Below are 18,829 nucleotides of genomic sequence, written 5' to 3'. Positions count from 1 at the left end.
CTGCCTTCTCCCCTTTGCTCATGAGGCAGTCTTCCAGCTATGCAGCAATTTATCTGTCCCGAGTATCTACTGTCCTTAGGTGTCAGCCTCATGTTATGTTGTTTCATACTCCACAAATGAGTGCAGTCCTTCTATGTCTGTCCTTCTCTTTCTGACTCATTTCACTTAGCATGATACTCTCCATGTCTATCCATTTATAAGCAAAGTTCATGACTTCATCTCTCCTGAAAGCTGCATAGTATTCCATTGTGTAGATGTATCAAAGTTTCTTGAATCTCTCATCTGTTCTATAGTGCCCTATAGTGAGTTTTAAGAATAAAGTTGATAGAATATAAAAAGATTTTAGGGGCTGGAGTGATAGCACAGCGGGTAGGGCGTTTGCCTTGCACGCAGCCAACATGACCGACACAGGTTCGATTCCCAGCACCCCATATGGTCCCCTGAGCACCGCCAGGAGTAATTCCTGAGTGCATCAGCCAGGAGTAACCCCTGAGCATCGCTGGGTGTGACCCAAAAAGCAAAAAAAAAAAAAAAAAAAAAAAAAAGATTTTAAAAGCATGTTCAGGGGCTGGAGCAATAGTCCAATGGGTAGGGCATTTGCCTTGCCTGCAGGGTTTGAACCACAGTACCCCATATGGTTCCCTGAGCTCACCAGGAGTGATCCCTGAACCAGGAGTAACTCCTGAGCACCACTGGGTGTGTCCCCCTCAAAAAAGTAAAAAGCATGTTCAGTCCTCTGTTAGAATGGCACATCTTCTTTGATATATTTGAGTTCCCCAAGAATAAGCATTTTAAAGTACGGCCACTCCCTCATTCATACGGCTTCCGTGAGTCTGTTTCTGATATCTCTTGTTTCTCTTGGTTTTTGTGCGTTCTGTGTCTGCTCCGGACGTACTTGGTCAGTTCTATTAGAGTATGCATGTTGTATCTGAAAACCCATGGCGACGAGGCACAGGAGAGAGCTTTCTCCATGGGGATCATGCTCACATGCCTCAGATGCCTTAGGTTCTAGCAAACCAGGATCATTTCAGGGACTGATCCAATGCCTGTGTGTTCTGGAGACAAAGCCCGCCAGGGTTCAACCACAAGGATGAATGCTTGCTCAGGCAGCCCTCTGGGTGGGCCCAGTTCTACCTCCTTAGTCCCGGGGATTGTTACCAATTCCTTTCAGTGTCTTGGGAGCTAGCAACCTCCTGTGCCCCACTCCCCAGGCGGGAATGGTTCTCTGGGAGAACCTTATCTTGGCCCTGTTATTCTTCACTGATTTGTTTACACACCACCCTCCTTCCTAATTCTACTCTAAAATACCAGAGCTAGGGAATGTGGCTCAGTGATAGAGCGCTTGCTCTGCACGTATGAGGTGCTGGGCTGGATTCCCAACACTGCCCTCTCCTCCCCTCCACCCCCCCCCCAATTGCTTTAAGGGCTGGAGAGATGACTCAGCTGGCTAAGTACATGCTTTGCATGCAGGATTTGAGTCTAATTACCTCCAGAAGTGACCCCTGAGCACTGAACTTAGAGCAACCCCCAGCACTACCGTGTGTGATCCCAAACCCCAAATAAAGAGATGAATAAACATAGACATATTTTATGCAGCTTTTTAGCTACCCTCAGAAGGGAATTTAGCCCAAATTTCCCATCTCGATACCAGTAGTAGCAGTCCTGAAATTGCACTGGAATTTCCCCAGTTTGGAAAAAGAATCCCATTCTCGGTTGTATTCAGAAATCTGAGCTTTTGCCTCATGACCTCTGACTTTTTCAAGGAATGCTGCTCAGAGAATGTCCTCGTCGGCTCTTTTCCTGGAGATCGGGATGGCATTTGTCAGATGACAGAGATACAGAAATAGCCACAGAGAAAAAATATATATCTTTCTGGTTTTCAAAATGCTGGGATCCAAAAATATGCATCCTACTTGAAGTGTGAAAAAATAAAAATCTCCTCTTGGTCACATTCTCCTGACATTCCCCAAAGAGGGTAGGAGCCACAGTCCATGTCCCATGGAACAATGATGCCTGAGAAGCCACACAGCTGTACCCAGCTGTGGATCCGGTCTGGGCCTCGTGACCCTGGGCTCTTATCCTCTGACCTGCCTGTCCCCTTTCCTTGTGAGTGTGAGAAGGAGACTCTATCTCCAAGCACGTGTCCTTTTGTCCCCGTGGCAGGAGGAGGGACAGTTGGGCAGCCCTGTCACAAGCCCCAGCCTGGCCTCCTGGAGCAAAGAAAGGCCCCAGAGCCATGATCTGCAACTTCTGCCAAAGGACTGCCGTGTGGGTGGGCTAGAGAGGTAGTACAGCAGGTAGAGCATTTGCCTTACACATGGCCAACCTGGGTTTGATCCCAGGCACTGTATTGGGTCTCCCCCGTGCCTCCAGAAATGATTCCAGAGCACAGCCAGGAGTGATCCCTGAACACAACCAGAACACCAAAACAAACAAAACAAAGCAAACAAACAAAAAAAAGTGTCATGCAGAGGTGGGGGTTGAGGGGGAGGAAGACGTCCCAAGGGCTGGTCAGGGCAGTTCTGACAGGCTCCAGGCCCACAGGGAAGGCCACAGGCTTTCTTGGTGCTCTGAGCACCAGCCAGAAGTCCTGTGAAGCTGCAGGAATCAGTGTTTACTGGCTAGCAGTTGAGCAAATGAAAGCAAAGAGCAAGTATGGGCCCAGTACAACCCACCCAAAGAAACCATTCAATAATGGGGGGGGGGGGGAGCGGGGGCAGGCAGTCGGCCCAATTCTTGGAGGGCTGCCTGCAGTCCTGCTCTGGAAACTGCAGCTGTGTCCCTCTTCCCAGACACCCATACCCAGAGCCTCCCTATGCTTTGCTCCTGATGCCCACTTCAGGGCCTGTGGGTGCCAGGGACAGAGACGGGAGGCAGGGTGGGGTGCGGGTGCTGCTGGTGTGACTGAAGCACCATCTCTGTGGTCCCCTGGTCCTTCCTGGTGCCTCCTGGGCCAGGCGTTCTTCATCTTGCACCCATGTGGTGCCATAGCCCAGGGATGAGAAAGGGGTGAGGGGTGCACAGAGATGACCCCAGCCCAGGCCTTGATTTCAGCTGCTCACTAGAAAATACCAAATTTTGGTCCCTGAAGTTGACCCCATGAAGGGTGCATAGGAGCCACGTGTTGAGGTCAGAGGATGAAACTGGGGGAGTGGAGGTGGGGATGAAAGGAAAAAAGTTTTAGGGGCCAGAGCAATAGTACAACGCATAAGGCTGACCCAGGTTCGATTCCCGGTGTCCCATATGGTCCCCTGAGCACCGCCAGGAGTAGATCCTGAGTGCAGAGCCAGGAGTAAACCCCTAGCATTGCCGGGTGTGATCCAAAAAAGTTAAAAAAAATTTACAAAAAGGAAAGAAAAGAAGCTTTATTACTTATTTATTTGGGGGTCACACTCTCAGTGGTGCTCGGGGTTAACTTCTAGCTCTGTACTCAAGGACCCCTCCTGGAGGGGATCAGGGTGACCCTTGAGGTGCCAGAAACCAAACTGGAGTCGGCCATGTGTAAGCAGGTGCCCTGCCTGCAACACAGCCTCTCCAGCCCCGGGAAGGGGGCTTTCAGAGGGCTCCCGGAGGGCTTCCCAGCTCCCTTGGAGCCTGAGGGCTCAGAGCTCGGTGCCACCAGCAAAGTCCACAGGGTGGCAGGCTGCGGGCCCGGTGTGTGGGGGACAGCAGGGCAGGCCAGCCCAGGAGGACAGCTCAGACAGCAGAGAGGAGCCAGACAGATGTAGCCTGCCGCCTCCGGTAACTGTGAGGTGCAGCTCCAGGACAGCCCCTCAGTCAGCCTGCAGGACCCACTGCTGTGTGTCATGGTGGAGCCATGACAGATGCTGTGCACCAAAAAGATCTGAGGGACCTGTGGCAGAGAGGTGGCCTCCTAAGTAGCTTTCCGATGTCCTGACTGACTGCGTGGGGCCCATGTGCGTTGCAGCCACAGGTCAGTGAGGTGTGAGGTGAGGGGCTCTTAATTACCACGTGCTTCCTCAGCTTTTGTGAAGGTGGGAGACCCTTCCACACAGAAAGTTCCCGAGTGAGGCCCACCTGAGCCCTGAACATCTCTCCTCTCAAACCCTGGTCCCTCTCTTCTTACTCTCTGGCTCTTGCCTCCCTCAGCTTTGTTTCCCCTTGGATCCCAGCCAAGGGCGCCCGGGGCCAGGGCACCTGATCTATTATAGGACCCGAGGAGAAGGCTCAGGTGGGGGCCTCATGAAACCAGGCGGGGTGCCCAAGGAGGCGGCTGTGGGCCAGGAGGGGAGAGGGCTGGCCACAGCGACTCCACGGCTTAGGGAAGAGTCGAGTGAGCCACTGTGAAAGGTCCCACGGGCACCTCAGCTTATTCCACGAGGAAACCCGCGTCTGTCCAGGTTTCACCACATCCCATCCCTCTCACCCTCATTCCTGGTCCCTCCCTACCCCAGCCCGTCCTCCCTGGCCCTCATGTATGGCTGAAACCCCCAGACTGGAGAGACTGTGGCCCACAGATGCACCGACGAGACTCTGGAAACTGCCACTCGCAGAGACTCTGCCACGGCCACAGGCTGACACACTGTCACCCTCAGGCCCCCTGCCAGGGGAAGCCCCACCTTCCTTCCCTCCAGCACTCCTCACTGTAGTGGTCTCTGCCTTCCCGTGCAGGGACGCACCTGCAAGTGTCCCAGACTCCAGGAAAGGGTGAGAGTCGGAGAGGAGGGGGATGCATGCCCCAAATCTCACTTCCTGAGGGGTTCCTGGGGCGGGAGGGGCCCGAGAGACTTGGGGATGGGGCCCTGGCAGAGGGATGGCTGTCCCATTTTATGCAATGGGATACTCTGGGGGCGAAGGGGGGTGTTCAGAGAGCCTCTCCTGGGGGCAGCCTCGGCCCCTGGCTTGGGTGGGTGATTCAAAGTGTTCAAGTGGATGCGGAGGAGCCTCGCAGGTGGTCCGCCATGGCTCCACATGCTTGCTGTGGGGATCGAGGCTCAGGATGCTGATGCTGGCTCTGTTCTCTAGCCTCGCACCCTGCAAAGAGCCTTCCTGAGTCCTCCCATCCTCCTCCATTCCAGGTTGTTGCCCTGGGAGGTGGGTCTGGAAGGGCAGACCACACACCACACCACACCACACTAGATCACACCCCACACATCACACTATACCACACACCTCACAACATACACCATACAACACGCAGAACCACGCCCCACAGTGCATGACACCATACCACACCACACCCACACCCTGTGTCACCACATACCGCGCCTCATACAGGACCACGCTATACCGCACACTATACGGTACACTAAAGCATACCACCACACACCATGCATCACACCACACACTACACTATACCACATAACATACCACACATCTCACTAGACTGCGCAGAACCGTACCACCCAGCACCCAGCACACGACACCACACCGCACCATGGTGCTGCCTCCTCTCCAGAAACAGGCTGGTTCTTTGGGGTCAACTTTTCCTTCCCCAGGGCCTGAGAGTGGGAGCCAATCGGCAAGCTCCAGTGAGGGGCGGCAGGAAGCGCTCTGCAGCGAGGAGGGGGTGTCTTGGCCTCTGTTGCCATGGGAACCACTGGCACAGGCTGGCTCCTTCGGTGCAGAAAAGGGAAACTTGGCTAGGGCTTCGCCCCTGACTTCTGGGTGATTTCCCCGAGGGGCTGGAAGGCCCTCCTTCCCAAAGACACGCTGCCCCCCCCAGACTTTCTCACCAGCCTCCCCCCAGCTGTGTCCAATGTGCTTCCCACCATAGACCCAGATGGGGACAGATGACCAGCCCAGGGAGGACAGGGTCCCTGGGTCTCAGGCTCCAGGTGGGGCGGGGGGCGCTCATGCTGCAGCACTCAGTGGGATACAAGGAGGTAATCAGGGGGCAGAGGAAAGAGCTGTCCCAGGTCCTCTGTGTGCCATCCCGGGATGTGGCTGGTGGCCATCACCATCTCCTTTTGGCAAGCCCCATGACTGTGGCTATTATGGTCCTTGTACCCCGGCAGGATGCTTCAGTACCAGGGGTGGCCAGAGGGCGTGTGAGGGGGATTAAGCTGGACCTCTCCTGTAGCCCCTTCTCATGGAGGAGTCTGAGGCCACCCCCGCACCCTGACTCTATGAGAGGGACAGGGCCAGTAGGGGGAGAGGCCCCCAGGAAGTCGCACAGCTGCTGCCCTCCCACAGGGGGGCAGGAACTCTGGCCAGGGTCCCCAGCACCCCGACCCAGCCCCCCCCACTCCTACGGGGAACAGAGTGTCTGTGTGTGTACTGCATGTGTGTGCATGCATGCATCAGTGTGTGTGTATGTGTTCATGATTGTGTGTGCGTGCGTGCGTATGATTGAGTGTGTGTGTACGTAAGCGTGAGCATGCTTGTGAGTGTGCATGTGTGTGAGAGTGTGGGTGTGTTAGTGAGTGTGCATATGTGTGCATGTGTGCGTGTGTGCGCGTGCCCTTGGGAGAGAGACGGGAGGAGTGGAGAGAGGTGCCTTCCGGCAGGCAGGAGCTCAGAGATGAGGAGGACTTACTCGGTACCATTTACACTTACTGGGGAAGGGAAAGAGCCTGGGGGAGGGAAAAAATATGCAAAACCGGGAGAGAGCAAACAAGGGGGGGGGCGAGAGGCAGGGATGAGAGGAGAGAGAGAGAGAGAGAGAGAGAGAGAGAGAGAGAGAGAGAGAGAGAGAGAGAGAGAGAGAGAGAGAAGCCAGAAGCGAACAGAACAGAAGGGGTGGAGCGCGTGGAAGCGGCGGCGGAGGAGGGGAGGGGAGGAGGGGTGGGCAGGGGGCGGGCGAGGAGCCGCGGTAACAATTACGTCTGGTCCAAGCAAACATGAGGCAACTGCCAGCGCCGGCCAGTGGTGCTGTTCCCCGGGGCTGCGGAGGAGCCTGGAGGCCGGCAACAGTTTCCCGCGGCGCCCAGGATGCAGCGGGCCAAGGTAGGTGCTGGAGGGGCCCGGCCAGGGTGGGGGGCAGGGGCTCGCGGGGGCGGCGCTGGGCTCGGAGCCTTGCCGTGCCTCCTTCAATCTGTCCGGAGATCCTCGGTAAGACGGTGTTTGGAAAGTAAGTGTTGGGGCCTTGGGGCGAGGGGCCGGGCTCCAGAGCCTGGTCTGGAGGGAAACTGGCCGAGGAGGTGTGGAGCAGTCCTCTGGCGGGGGCGTTGCACCCCAGATCTTGGGCAGGTGTTGGGAGTCGGGGAAGGGGGCAGGAGGAAGGGTGCTGGAAAGGAGGGACACCTGATGTTCTGATGTCCTGATGTCGGAGCTGGCCGGCAGTGCATCTTGTCGGTATTCAAGTGATTCATGAGTGCAGACTTCCCAAGAAGCGCGGGCGCTTCACGAGGGCATATTCTAATTATTCTTTCCATTTTGTGGCATTACTGGGAAGAAGAGAGAATGAGAGAGAGAGAGAGAGAGAGAGAGAGAGAGAGAGAGAGAGAGAGAGAGAGAGAGAGAGTTACTGGGACTGGGGAGAGAGAATGTGAGAAAAATGCCTAGGAGAGAGTTCAAGAAAGGGTGGTACGGGGCTGAGAAGAAGGAATAACTAAATAAAGAAGAAAGGGAGTAAACTGACCCCGAATGAAACTTCCCTGTCTGGGATAGTCTTGCTCTGAAGGAGGAAGCCCCAGTGTTAGTTAGGTCTGGCCCCTGGCAGCAGAACCCCCACCCTCCGCCCCCAAATGACAGCGTTTGCCCAGGCTTGGTTGTTCCTCTCTGGGAGACACAGGGAGAGGATAGTGGAGGACACCCCCCCCCACCCCGGCGCCCACCATCCTCGGGTCGGCAGGAGCCCAGCTGCCATCTGTCTCGTTGGCTTCCATTCCCGAGCTCGCCGGGTGGGCCAGCCCGGCTGCCGGGGCTCCAGCCAGCACACGCAGGTGGCAGGAAGGGGCGAGGGCAGGCTGCGAGGCCCAGAGAAAAACTCCGATTGTGAGCAAGGGAGAACCGACACAGGGCTTCCGGCGGGCTCCCCTCGCCCTCCCCAGGATGAATCTCTGATCTTGCACCAGTGAGGCGCCCCCACCCCCCACCCTGCCGGGGTTGGTGTCCAGGCTTGGCAGGAGTGATGACACAGCCTGGAGCAGGTGGCACTAGGTGAAGGGGCCACCTCAGAGTCGCCAACCACTCCCCCCCCCCCCAAGACTCAGAGCCTTGTTGCAGTTCCTGCTCAGCGCAGGGCACGCGTGGGGAGCCTGCACATTGCAGCCCACCTGCCCCGCATGCATACACACAGTGGGGATTTCCATACCAGGTGCCGCATGGGCACACAGAAGGGGGCACAGCAGTCACTGGCCCAGGGGGACTTGGCCACCCCTGCCCTGCCAGGTGGGCAGAGAGAGTGCTTCCTGCAGATGCGACTGCCCTTCTCTCGATGCTTAGGATGCTGCTATGATGCCGGGCATCCTGCGGTGGGGTCCCTGGGCTGTCCTGGCCTTAGACTAAGTCACCCCAGGGGCCCAGAGGAGGCCCTGCAATAAGGTGCCATGTGTTCCGCCCCCAAGCCTGCACCTGCCTCTCCCCATCATTTCCGGGTTCGAGCAACCTCCAGAAGAGCTGGCCCTGCCCAGCTGCAGACCCAGGGCCTTGGCGCAGACAGAGGTGCCCAATCAGTACAGTATCTGGGCTTGACCTCTAGGCTTTCAGGAGCAGGGGGCGGGGCAGGTAGGGGGGAGCATGAAGGAGCTGGGGCCCCACTGTGCAGAAGGTGGCTTCAGGGAGTATGTCTTCACGACCCCACACGCCCCAGACAGAATCCAGACACAGTAACTGAGGCCCTTAGGGTGGGTCTCCAGGAGGCGGGTGCAAGTAGGTTCTGCACGTGGCCACACCCCTTTTCTCGGCTTCCCATGGGGGTCCCTGATAGCCGAGGAAACGAGGCCTATCCTGGCTTTGCAGCTGGGATTGAGCCTTTTCATCCCACTCTGAAGCCCAGTTCTGCAGTGAGTCCTGCACCATGGCGACACGGGGGTGTCCTGGGAGACTGCCAAGAGGGGGCACTTCTAGAACCAAGTTGCTGAGGCAGTTCCTCGGTCCCACTGGGGAGCTGGCTCAGTGGGCTTGAGGGCCACCACCTTCTCTGAACCTTCTTTGAGACCCCATTCCCAGCCCTGTCCCCTGGCACAGCCAGATGACTTGGTGTCCTTTGCCGGGTGGGGGACCCAGAGTTGCCAAGGAAAGGACACCAAGTTTTGAGTTTGGGATCCTTTTTCTTTTCCGTCTTCTGCAAGAGGGAGTGCTGCCAGTGGGCACAGCTTTGGGTGGGTGGGGGGGCCTCTGCTGTTCCCCCCCTTCCCAGAGCTTTCTGGAGCTGCCGAGGTCAGCTGCCGGTCCTGAGTGTGGCCTCTGTGAGGGGGCCGGAAGTCCCAGTTTCCCAGTGGAGGGGACAGAGGGGGGCAACCTTGGCACATCTGTGTCCGCTGGGGGAGCAGGAAGGGTGAGAGGCTGCAGGAAGGCACGCGGCCTGTGAATCCGCCAGCCCCCGCCCGGCACCCCGGCCCCAGCTGCCTGATGTCTCTCTCTTGGACACGTGCATCTGTCAGCTGCCATCAGCTTGTGTCCTAGGATGCCACGGAGCAGTCACGTGGTGGAGCGAACCTTGGGAAACTGCAAATGCCAGAGGGGCAGAGGGGGATTGGAGGGAGTGGAGACCGCTGCCAGGAGGAGGCTGGTCTCCTCCCCGCTGACCTGGCCTCCCGAACCCTCCCCGCCCCCTCCAGGCTGCTATCAGCTTTGCACTGCTCAGCTGGGCATAGCAGCTGCAGTTCCTCTGGCTGGTCTCCAGACCTGCCCCTCGCCCCTGCCTCTCCACCATGGGCTGGGCACCGCCAGGGCAGGCAGGTGGTAAACTAGAAACCCTACTGCTGGGAGGCCTCCAGCATCCCCCCCCACTTTTTAAAAAAATTTGGGGCGACACCCAGCGATGCTCAGGAGTTACTCCTGATCTGCACTCAGGAATTATTCCTGGCGGTGCTCAGGGGACCATATGGGATGCTGGGATCAAACCTCAGTTGGCCGCATGCAAGGCAAGCACCTACCCACTGCACTATCTCTCTGGCCCTACCCCCAGTCCATTCTTATGGCCTTGAAAGATGGTGCCCTGGGCTGTGGCCCCAACCAGGGCTAGACCTGACTTAGCTCTGGTCAATCTGATCTGGTCACTTGGGCAGGGCTCTGGTCACTTTTCTCTGGTCACTTTGAGCTTGAGCAGAGCTCCCCTTTAGACTTTTAGGCCACGACATGAGCTGCCCCTCTAAGTGCTCTAAGCCTCTGCTCTGATCCCCGCTCATACCCTGAGCTGGCTGTGGAGACCACCACCAACGCACCACAGCCCCTGCTCACACACCCTTTAGGGGAAGGGTCCCAGGCAAGAGAAGACAGTGGCCAGAGAGGTGGCTTGTGGCTCAGCACGGTTGTGGGCCACCATTTTCACTGAACCCTTCTTTGAGACACCCCATTCCTGGCCATGACCCATGGATTAGCCAGATGACTCCGTGTCCTTTGTAGGGTGGGTTCCCAGCGTTGCAAAGCCAAGGATCCCAGAGGTTTGTGTTTGGGGTGCAACCTGGCTCCCATCACACAGTTCTAGGCTTCCCGCCTTCAAGTGTTGCCCGTGTGTCCTTCTCTGAGGAGTGTTTTCCTTCTCTGTGCCCGCTTCTCCTTCTTTTCCTGCAGGAAAAATGCAGCCACCTAGACCAGTGAGATCCCGAACAAGCTCTCTGGGTATTTTGTTTTTGGGGCCACACCTGGTGATGCTCAGCGTTACTCCTGGCTCTGTGCCCTGGAATCATTCCCGTTGGTGCTTGGGGGAACATAAGGTGATGCCAGGCATTGAACCTGGGTTGAATGTGTGGAAGACAAGTGTACTCTGGCTCCACCCTCTAGCCCAACCCTCTCAGTTGGGGGGCTGAGAAACGTTACTAGTAAGGAGCAGGAGGACACCCAAGGAGAATGTTGTCAGGCAGTGGGGGAGTGAGCCACCCTCCAGCCTAGGTAGCAGGATCAGGAGCATGCGTCCTTGGTAGGCAGGCGGCAGCTGTCAGGGTCAGGACACGCTGGTTCCCCACTCCCAGCCCTGGTGCTCTGCAGGGCCGTGCCAACCCTATGGGGGCAAGGACGTATGCCAGTGGCCATGCATGCATGTGTGTGTCCAAGGGACCTTTGCCAATCTCAGCTCCTACCCCCACAACCCAGGGTAAGTTGCCTCGTCAGAGTGGGGGTGCAGGTGGAGAAAACAGGGCTCCCCAGAGCCCCGCCCCACCCCTGTGTGGGCGGGATCCTCAGCCGCCTGACGGGACGCCCACTGCCACTTCCTGCCATCTGTCCCGAGTGATGGAAATAGAACCGTGAGCAGGGATGGTGCTCGGTGATCCAGGCTGTGCCGAGAGTCCCTCCCTGGTCACGGAGTGGGAGCAGGTAACTCGTCATCTAGACAGCACTAGCTGGACCCCACAAGCCATGCTCTGACCTCAGTCCTGGGACCAGGGGAGTCGGGGCAGCTGGAGACCCCTTTCAGCCGTGGACCAGACCTGGGAGCCCCCTCTCTGCTGGGGAAGCACTCACAACATGAGCTGCGCCTCCAAGCCCACTCAAGAGCTCTGTGGAAATGGAGCAGTCCGCAATTCACCAGGAGCCCGGGGACAGAGCATCACTGCCGAGAGGGGGACATGAGTGGTCGGAACCCCTTTACCCACCTGCAGGATAGGCTGCTCTCTGAAGCTCAGCACGGAGTCAGCTTTACAGAGGCCTTGCTCCTGTGTATCCCTCAAGTCCCCACTCACCATTTCAGCCAGAAGCTGTGCAGCTGTCCACAGGGCAGTGGACCGGACAGATGCCCTAGCACAGCACTGAGCTCTCCCACTCCGTCCCACCACCTGGCCCGGGCTCAGCCCCTCTCCTCACCGTGGGCCTCCCCACCGCCACAGCTGGCCAACTGTCTAAATGCCGCCTCTCCTCTCTGGATTGTTCTTACAGAGAATCTCACGGAGTCTAGCTGGGACAGGGTAGGCGAGGTATCAGGTGGGGGTGCCGAGTATGTCCCGGCAGGAGTAGATTCCCCCAAATCATCCCCCTGGCAGGGTGGCAGACCTGAGCAACTTCTAGAATATCACTGCCTGATGCAAGCCCTAGAGGTCATGGAAACGCTCAGTCCGGCGTTGTCAAGGAAGTAGAAAATAATCAATGGTAATCTATTTCATTCACCCCGGTATCTATGCCATTGCCTCAGAGAGTAACTAACCAGATCACTGGCAAACTGGCTCTCTTCATGGTAAGTAGGTTTTGCAAGTCGGCATGTGTTTGCACAGACATAGCTCTCAGTTTGGACCTGCCACGTCTCAAGTGCTCCAAGGCACAGATGCTGGAAGGACAGCTGAGGGGGTCACCCCTGTCCCCTGGGAGATGAGCCTCCTGCTTCTTCTTTCTGCTTCTTCTTCCAGACTTTCATGGATCATGCTGATGGTTCATGCCGTTCTTTCTCTGCCTTCTCCAACCAAACGAATGCTGTGTGGTTTCTTAGTTTGCCTTTAACCCACTTTCTAAATCCTTACTTTTTAATGTATTTTATTTTCTTGTTTGTTTCCTGGGCCACACCTGGTGGTACACAGGGATTACTCCTGGCTCTGTGTTCAGGGATGGTTCCTGGTGGTGAGGGGTGGAGGTATCATATGGGGTGCCCCTGGGGATTGAACCTGGTCAGCGACATGCAAGGCCAGCACCCTACCTGCTGTATGCATTTTAAATCCTTACCCTCTTGGGGCTGGAGCAATAGCACAGTGGGCAGGGCGTTTGCCTTGCATGCGGCCAACCCAGGTTCAATTCCCAGCATCCCATATGGTCCCCCAAGCACTGCCAGGAGTTATTCCTGAGTGCATAAGCCAGGAGTAACCCCTGAGTAATGCTGGCTGTGATCCAAAAACAAAAATAATAAATAAATCCTTACCCTCTTGGAAGGGAACTGGAATCATGACTGTAAGCTGAAAGCGGGGAGCAGACACAGAAATTGTGGTTGATGTTACAGATGACCCAAGGAAATGAGCACCCTGTAGGTGCTGACGGAGGCCACACCTGGCCCTGAGGAGACACTGGTGAAGGACTCCTGGGGAGTGGACAGGTGACTGGGAGCCCAGGCTCTAGCATCTAAAGGACTGTGGGGTCAGTGACCTCCAGCTAAAGCCCACCAAGACAGCCCAATCCAACAAGCTGGAGGGTCACCTGGATGACCTGGAGTGAACTGGCCAGTCCAGTAGGGGGTTGAAGCCATCACAAGACTGGGTAGGGGCTAGCAAGTCATTGGGAGGCTCGAGGCACCTGCGAAGGGTGACCTGGGTAGTGGAAAAGACAGGAGTCCCCCAGCACCCTGCTCTATGGCTGTCCACAGGAGGGACCCCAAATTGGCACCTTCCTGTCCAAGTTCTCTTGCTCCCTGGCCAGAGGGGTTGAAAGGAAATTAGATGAGTCACTGGCTAGCATCTCCCTCCCAGCCTAGGTCAGTGGCAGGAAGTGGCCCGCCCTCCTATCCTGCACCCAAGTCTGAGAAGCCTTATAGGGCTCAGAAATGCTGTCCCCAGGGCCGGCATGAGGCCAATGCTGGAACCTGGTCCAAAGCATCCGCATTTTGAGATGCTTGCTGGCACCCTGAGCCCAGAACTGGAAGCTTTGCTGACCACAGCCACCTGCTCTCCGCTGCCTGGGTTCCCCTGAAGGAAGGACAGCACTGTCCCCTGTCCAAATGGTGCTGATGTACAGCAAGAGTGGGAGGGGAGAAACTCTCTGACGAACCACAAGGGGTTCTCGGGAATTTTTTTTTACTTTTTTATTTTTTATTTAATTTTAATTTTATTTTATTTTTAATTTTTATTAGTGAGACACCATGAGGTACAGTTGTAGACTTACAATTTTTTGTGCTTGGGTTTCAATTATACAATGATCAAATACCCATCCCTCCACCAGTGCCCATTTCCCACCACCACGGATCCCAGTATCCCTCCCACCCCCCATTCCCCCCATCCCACCCTGCCTCTGTGGCAGGGCATTCCCTTTTGTTCTCTCTCATTTTGGGTGTTGTGGTTTGGAAAAGAGGCAATGGGTGGCAATCATGTTTGGTCCATAGTCTACTTTCAGCATGCTTCTCCCATCTTGGGAGGATCCTCCTAACACCCTTCACTTGGTGCTCCCTTCTCTATCTGAGCTCCCTTTTCCCCTAGCATGTGTGGCTGGCCTCCAAGCCATGGAGTAAAATTCCTGGTACTAATCTCGGTCATTCTTGGGTGTTAGTCTCCTATTTTGTTACTTTATGTTCCCCAGATGAATGCAATCTTTCTATGTCTATTCCTTTCTTTCTGAGTCATTTTGCTTAACATGATACTTTCCATGTAGTACCATTTGTATGTAAATTTCATGACTTCCTCTTTTCTAACAGCTACATAGTACTTCATTGTGTAAATGTACCAAAGTTTCTTTAACCAGTCATCTGTTCTTGGGCACTCAGGTTTTTTCCAGATTCTGGCTATTGTAAAGAGTGCTGCAATGAACAAACAAGTGCAGATGTCACTTTGACTATACTTTTTTGCCTCTCTGGGATATATTCCCAGGAGTGGTATTGCTGGGTCAAATGGGAGCTCAATTTCTAATTTTTTGAGAATCGTCCATACTGTTTTCCAAAAGGGCTGAACCAGTCGGCATTCCCACCAGCAGTGAAGGAGGGTCCCTTTCTCGTCACATCCGCGCCAGCACCGGTTGCTTTTGTTCTTGTGGATGTGGGCCAGTCTCCGTGGTGTGAAATGATATCTCATTGTGGTTTTGATCTGCATTTCCCTGATGATTAATGATGTGGAGCATTTTATCATGTACCTTTTAGCCATTCGGATTTCTTATTTGAGAGTTTCTATTCATTTCATCACCCCATTTTTTTGATGGGGTTGGATGTTTTCTTCTTGTGGAGTTCAACCAGTACTTTGTATATCCTTGATATCAACCCCTTTTCGGATGGCTATTAGGCGAATATCCTTTCCCTTTCTTTAAGCTGTCTTTGTATTTTGGTCACTGTTTCTTTGGAGGTGCAGAAGCTTCTTAGTTTAAGATAGTCCCATTTGTCTATCTCTGTTTTCACTTGCTTGGCCAGCGGCGTGACATCTTTGAAGATACCATTAGCTTCAATGTCATGGAGGGTTTTACCAACTTTTTCCTCAATGTACCTTATGGATTCCGGTCTGATGTTGAGGTCTTTAATCCACTTTGATCTTACTTTTGTACATGGATTTAGGTAGAGATCTGAGCCCACTTTTTGCATGTAGCCATCCAGTTTTGCCAGCACGATTTGTTAAAGAGGCTTCCTTGCTCCACTTCACTTTTCTTGCCCCCTTATCGAAGATTAGATAGTCGTATGCTTGGGGGGAGATGTCAGTATATTCAACCCTGTTCCGTTGGTCTGCAGTTCTGCCTTTGTTCCAGTACCATGCTGTTTTAATTATTACTGCTTTGTAGTAGAGTTTGAAGTTAGGGAGGTTGATTCCTCCCATTTTCTTAAAAATATGGAACGCTTCACGAATTTGCATGTCATCCTTGCACAGGGGCCATGCTAATCTTCTCTGTATCATTCCAATTTTTAGTATATGTGCTGCCAAAGCGAGCACTCGGGAATTTTCATTGATCATGTATAAATATTTATCAAGGTCTTTGAGCTCTTGTGTGTATATGTGGAAGTATATTTTTTGAAGGGTGGGTGAGGAGTGAGTTGAGGGGTCACTCTCACTGTACGGGACACACTGATCAATACTCAGGCCTGGCCATGCCGGACAGCTAGGATCTGGTGGTGCCAGGGGCCCCCAGTGCCACCCCAGCATAACTCAGGAGTCACCAGAGCTATATGCAGGGCTATATGCAGTACCACAATGTTGGGGACCTAATGTGGGACCTTGTGTGCCTGCCCATTGAGCTATATCCCTGCTCCTAGAGAATGTTTTCATGAAATACTAAGCCCTATCAGGAGCGATCCCTGAGCACAGAGCCAGAAGGGAGTACTGAATATAGGCATAGCACTATGGTCCCCAAGCCCCAAACTAAAATGAGATCAGACTTTTTCCAGACACCATGGAGCTCCCGGACATCCTTTGTCCAGCTCCCCTGTGGTCTCACCTGCAGAGCACCTGCATAGTCGTGAATGCTTTACTGACTTTGGTCAAGCACAAGCCACAGGGAGAGGACAGTCCCCAAAGGCTGTGCCATCCCATATGTGTCATTGTTCTCTGTAATGCTCACACGTGATGGGGGCATCTAACCGTGTGTGTCTGGGGCAGGACCAGGACACACCTGGACATGATGGTGAGCTAGTCGCGAGACAGACGGTCGTCTGGTTCCACACACGCTCCCATGTGCCTAGGCTCAGTCACAATGCAGGTCTGTGCTACCTGCCATCATAAGGTCCCCACCAGACCCGTCCTCTTGCCCACCCCTTTTTAAATTGAATCATTGTGAGATACAGTTACAAAGCCTTCATGTATGAGTTTTGCACATGGCCAACCCAGGTTTGATTCCTCCACCCCTCTCGGAGATCCCAGCAAGCTACCAAGAGTATCTCGCCCACACTGCAAAGCCTGGCAAGCTACCCATGACGTATTCAACATGCCAAAAATAGTAACAACAAGTTTCACATTTTGTTGTGAAACGTTACTGGTGCCCGCTCGAGCAAATCGATGAACAACAGGAGGATAGTGACAGAGTTTTGTTCATACCATGATCAAATACCCATCCCTCCACCAGTGCACATTTCCCACCATCAAAATCCCCAGTATCGCCCCCCCCATCCCAGCCCTTCCCCTGCCTGTGTGGCAGACAATTTCCACAATACTCTCTCTCTACTTTGATTACATTCAATATTTTGACACCAGTCCCACCATTATTATTTGGAATTTTCCCACCAACACTCAAACCTGCCGAAAAGCCAATGCCAGACAATTTGTTTTGTGTTGCTTGTAATGAATAGCATATAATGTTGCGTGGCCATGAGAGCAGCCGTGCACTTCTGGAACTCGAAAATTTTAATAATTAGGGTCCGAAGAGACCTCTGCAGCTAGCTGCTCGGTTCCGAGATTTGTTTGTGTCTCTGGATCATGGCTGTTTAGGAGCTTAATAAGTAGTCAGGGGCAGTTCATGGGCATCATCTCAGGGTCCCATGGGGGTGGGGGGGGGAAGGAGAGGGACCGGCTCCTCCCCTATCCCATGAGGCCTGGCGTTTGCTGCTACTGCTCCTGCATACCTGGACTTTACGTTGAGTTCTGGGAGATGGCAGCCGCCGGGATTCCTAGGGGGCAGGTGGAGGGACAGCACCTACTCCCATCTGGAGTAGCCCGGTGAAAGTAGCCTATTGCAAAGTCCGGAGGCATCTCTGCAGCAAACTGCTCAGTTTCGAGATTAATTTGTGTGTCTCCTCTTCTTGTCCTTTTTGTTTTATTTGGAGGATTCTCGTGGCTGCGCTCATGGCCTATTTCTGGCTCTGTACTTGAGTTGCTCCTGGTGGTGCTCAGGGAACCACAGGTGGTGAAGGAGATTCGAACAGGGGCGGTCACGTGCAAAGCAATCCTCTGGCCTTTTTGGAGCCACACTGTCCTCCTGTTAGCTTGTCTTGTTTGCTTTGGGACGACATCTCATGTTGCTCAGGAATTACTCCTGGCTCTGTGCTCAGGAATCACACCTGTCAGGCTCAGAAGACCATCTGAGGTACCAGGGATCGAACCTGGGTTGACTATACGCTAGGCAAGTGCCCTCCCCACTTGCTAACTCTCCGGCCTCTCCTGCTATCTTGCAGCCCTGGCCCACAGCTCTCTTCTATTTCTTTTCTTTATTTTTTTTTCCTATTTTGCTTTTTGGGTCACACCCAGAGATGCTCAGGGGTTCCTCCTGGCTCTGCGCTCAGGAATTACTCCTTGTGGTGCTTGGGGGACCATATGGGATGCCGGGGATTGAACCTGGGTCGGCCGTGTGCAAGGCAAACTTCCCACCCGCTGTACTATCACTCCAGCCCCTCTGTTCTATTTCTAAAGAGCTGTCACTGACAATGATACAGCAGGACGCAGGTAGTTTGAAGCCTCGTGAGAACCAACTCCTTGCCTGGGCATGACTCTCGGGAGCTCCATCCACCACACCTGCTTCCCCTTGGTGCACAGTTGTCCAGTGTTTGGGAGAACCAGTGTGTTAACCAGAGACCAAAAAAGAACACCCCAGACATTGCCTGTTTGAGGTGATTACAAAGAAATCGGCTATGAACGTTGATGCTCGAAATTTTGTTTGCTGGGACAAATGCTCAAGCCCACAAGTGTCAGGTTGGATGGGGTTGCAGGTTTGGGTTTTCCTGTTGTGCTGGTGTTTGGGGGCAGCACCCAGTGATGCTTGGAGGGCTGCAGCCCCTTTCATCAGGGTGACACGAGAAGTTGGGGGACAGGCCACCCTCATGCACTCGCCTGTGTGGCTGAGGGCACCAAATGCCAGTGCCAGTGCCAATGGCAGAACCTGGGGCCCACGAGCCCAAGGCATGGTGGGGAGAGGCCTGAGAGTGGCAGATCCTCATGAGTACCTGACACTGCTGTCTGGGAGGGTCCAAGGCCTCAGGGAGTGTCCGGGCCCCAGGCAGAAGGTCTCAGCTGGAGGAGGGGACCAGAGAGCTGCCCTTAAACTGCTGAAAAGCTGGGGGCAACTGAACTGCAATCAGGGGAGGTGGAAGTGACACAGGACCTCCCACAGCCTGTGGGAAACACAGGGTTTCCCACAGAGACCAGGACCTCCACTCTGCTTGGAGCCCTCCAGGCTGCTTCACACCTCTGCCTCCACTCTGCTGCTGGTCCTCACCCCCTCTCTCACTCCCCACCAC

The 18,829-nt window shown here is 54.6% G+C and overlaps 1 protein-coding gene and 1 non-coding gene across 2 annotated transcripts in view; one reads left to right on the top strand and one right to left on the bottom strand.

Moving 5' to 3' along the window:
* The first annotated feature begins 6,695 nt into the window (after positions 1-6,695).
* The window catches only part of KCNIP3 (potassium voltage-gated channel interacting protein 3), a 66,455-nt gene continuing 54,321 nt past the window's right edge, over positions 6,696-18,829 (top strand). Inside the window, exon 1 of the mRNA XM_056122778.1 lies at positions 6,696-6,909. Within this exon, the coding sequence (XP_055978753.1) occupies positions 6,895-6,909 (15 nt within the window). The 5' untranslated portion in view covers positions 6,696-6,894. The remainder of the gene's footprint in view (positions 6,910-18,829) is intronic.
* Positions 15,492-15,599, bottom strand: LOC130038682 (U6 spliceosomal RNA). Its single transcript, XR_008794754.1, has one exon. It is a non-coding gene; the product is annotated as a U6 spliceosomal RNA (small nuclear RNA).

The sequence above is a fragment of the Sorex fumeus genome, unplaced genomic scaffold (assembly GCF_029834395.1).
Source record: "Sorex fumeus unplaced genomic scaffold, SorFum_2.1 ptg000006l, whole genome shotgun sequence".
NCBI lineage: Eukaryota > Metazoa > Chordata > Mammalia > Eulipotyphla > Soricidae > Sorex > Sorex fumeus.
This window is presented reverse-complemented; position numbering and strand designations above follow the sequence as displayed.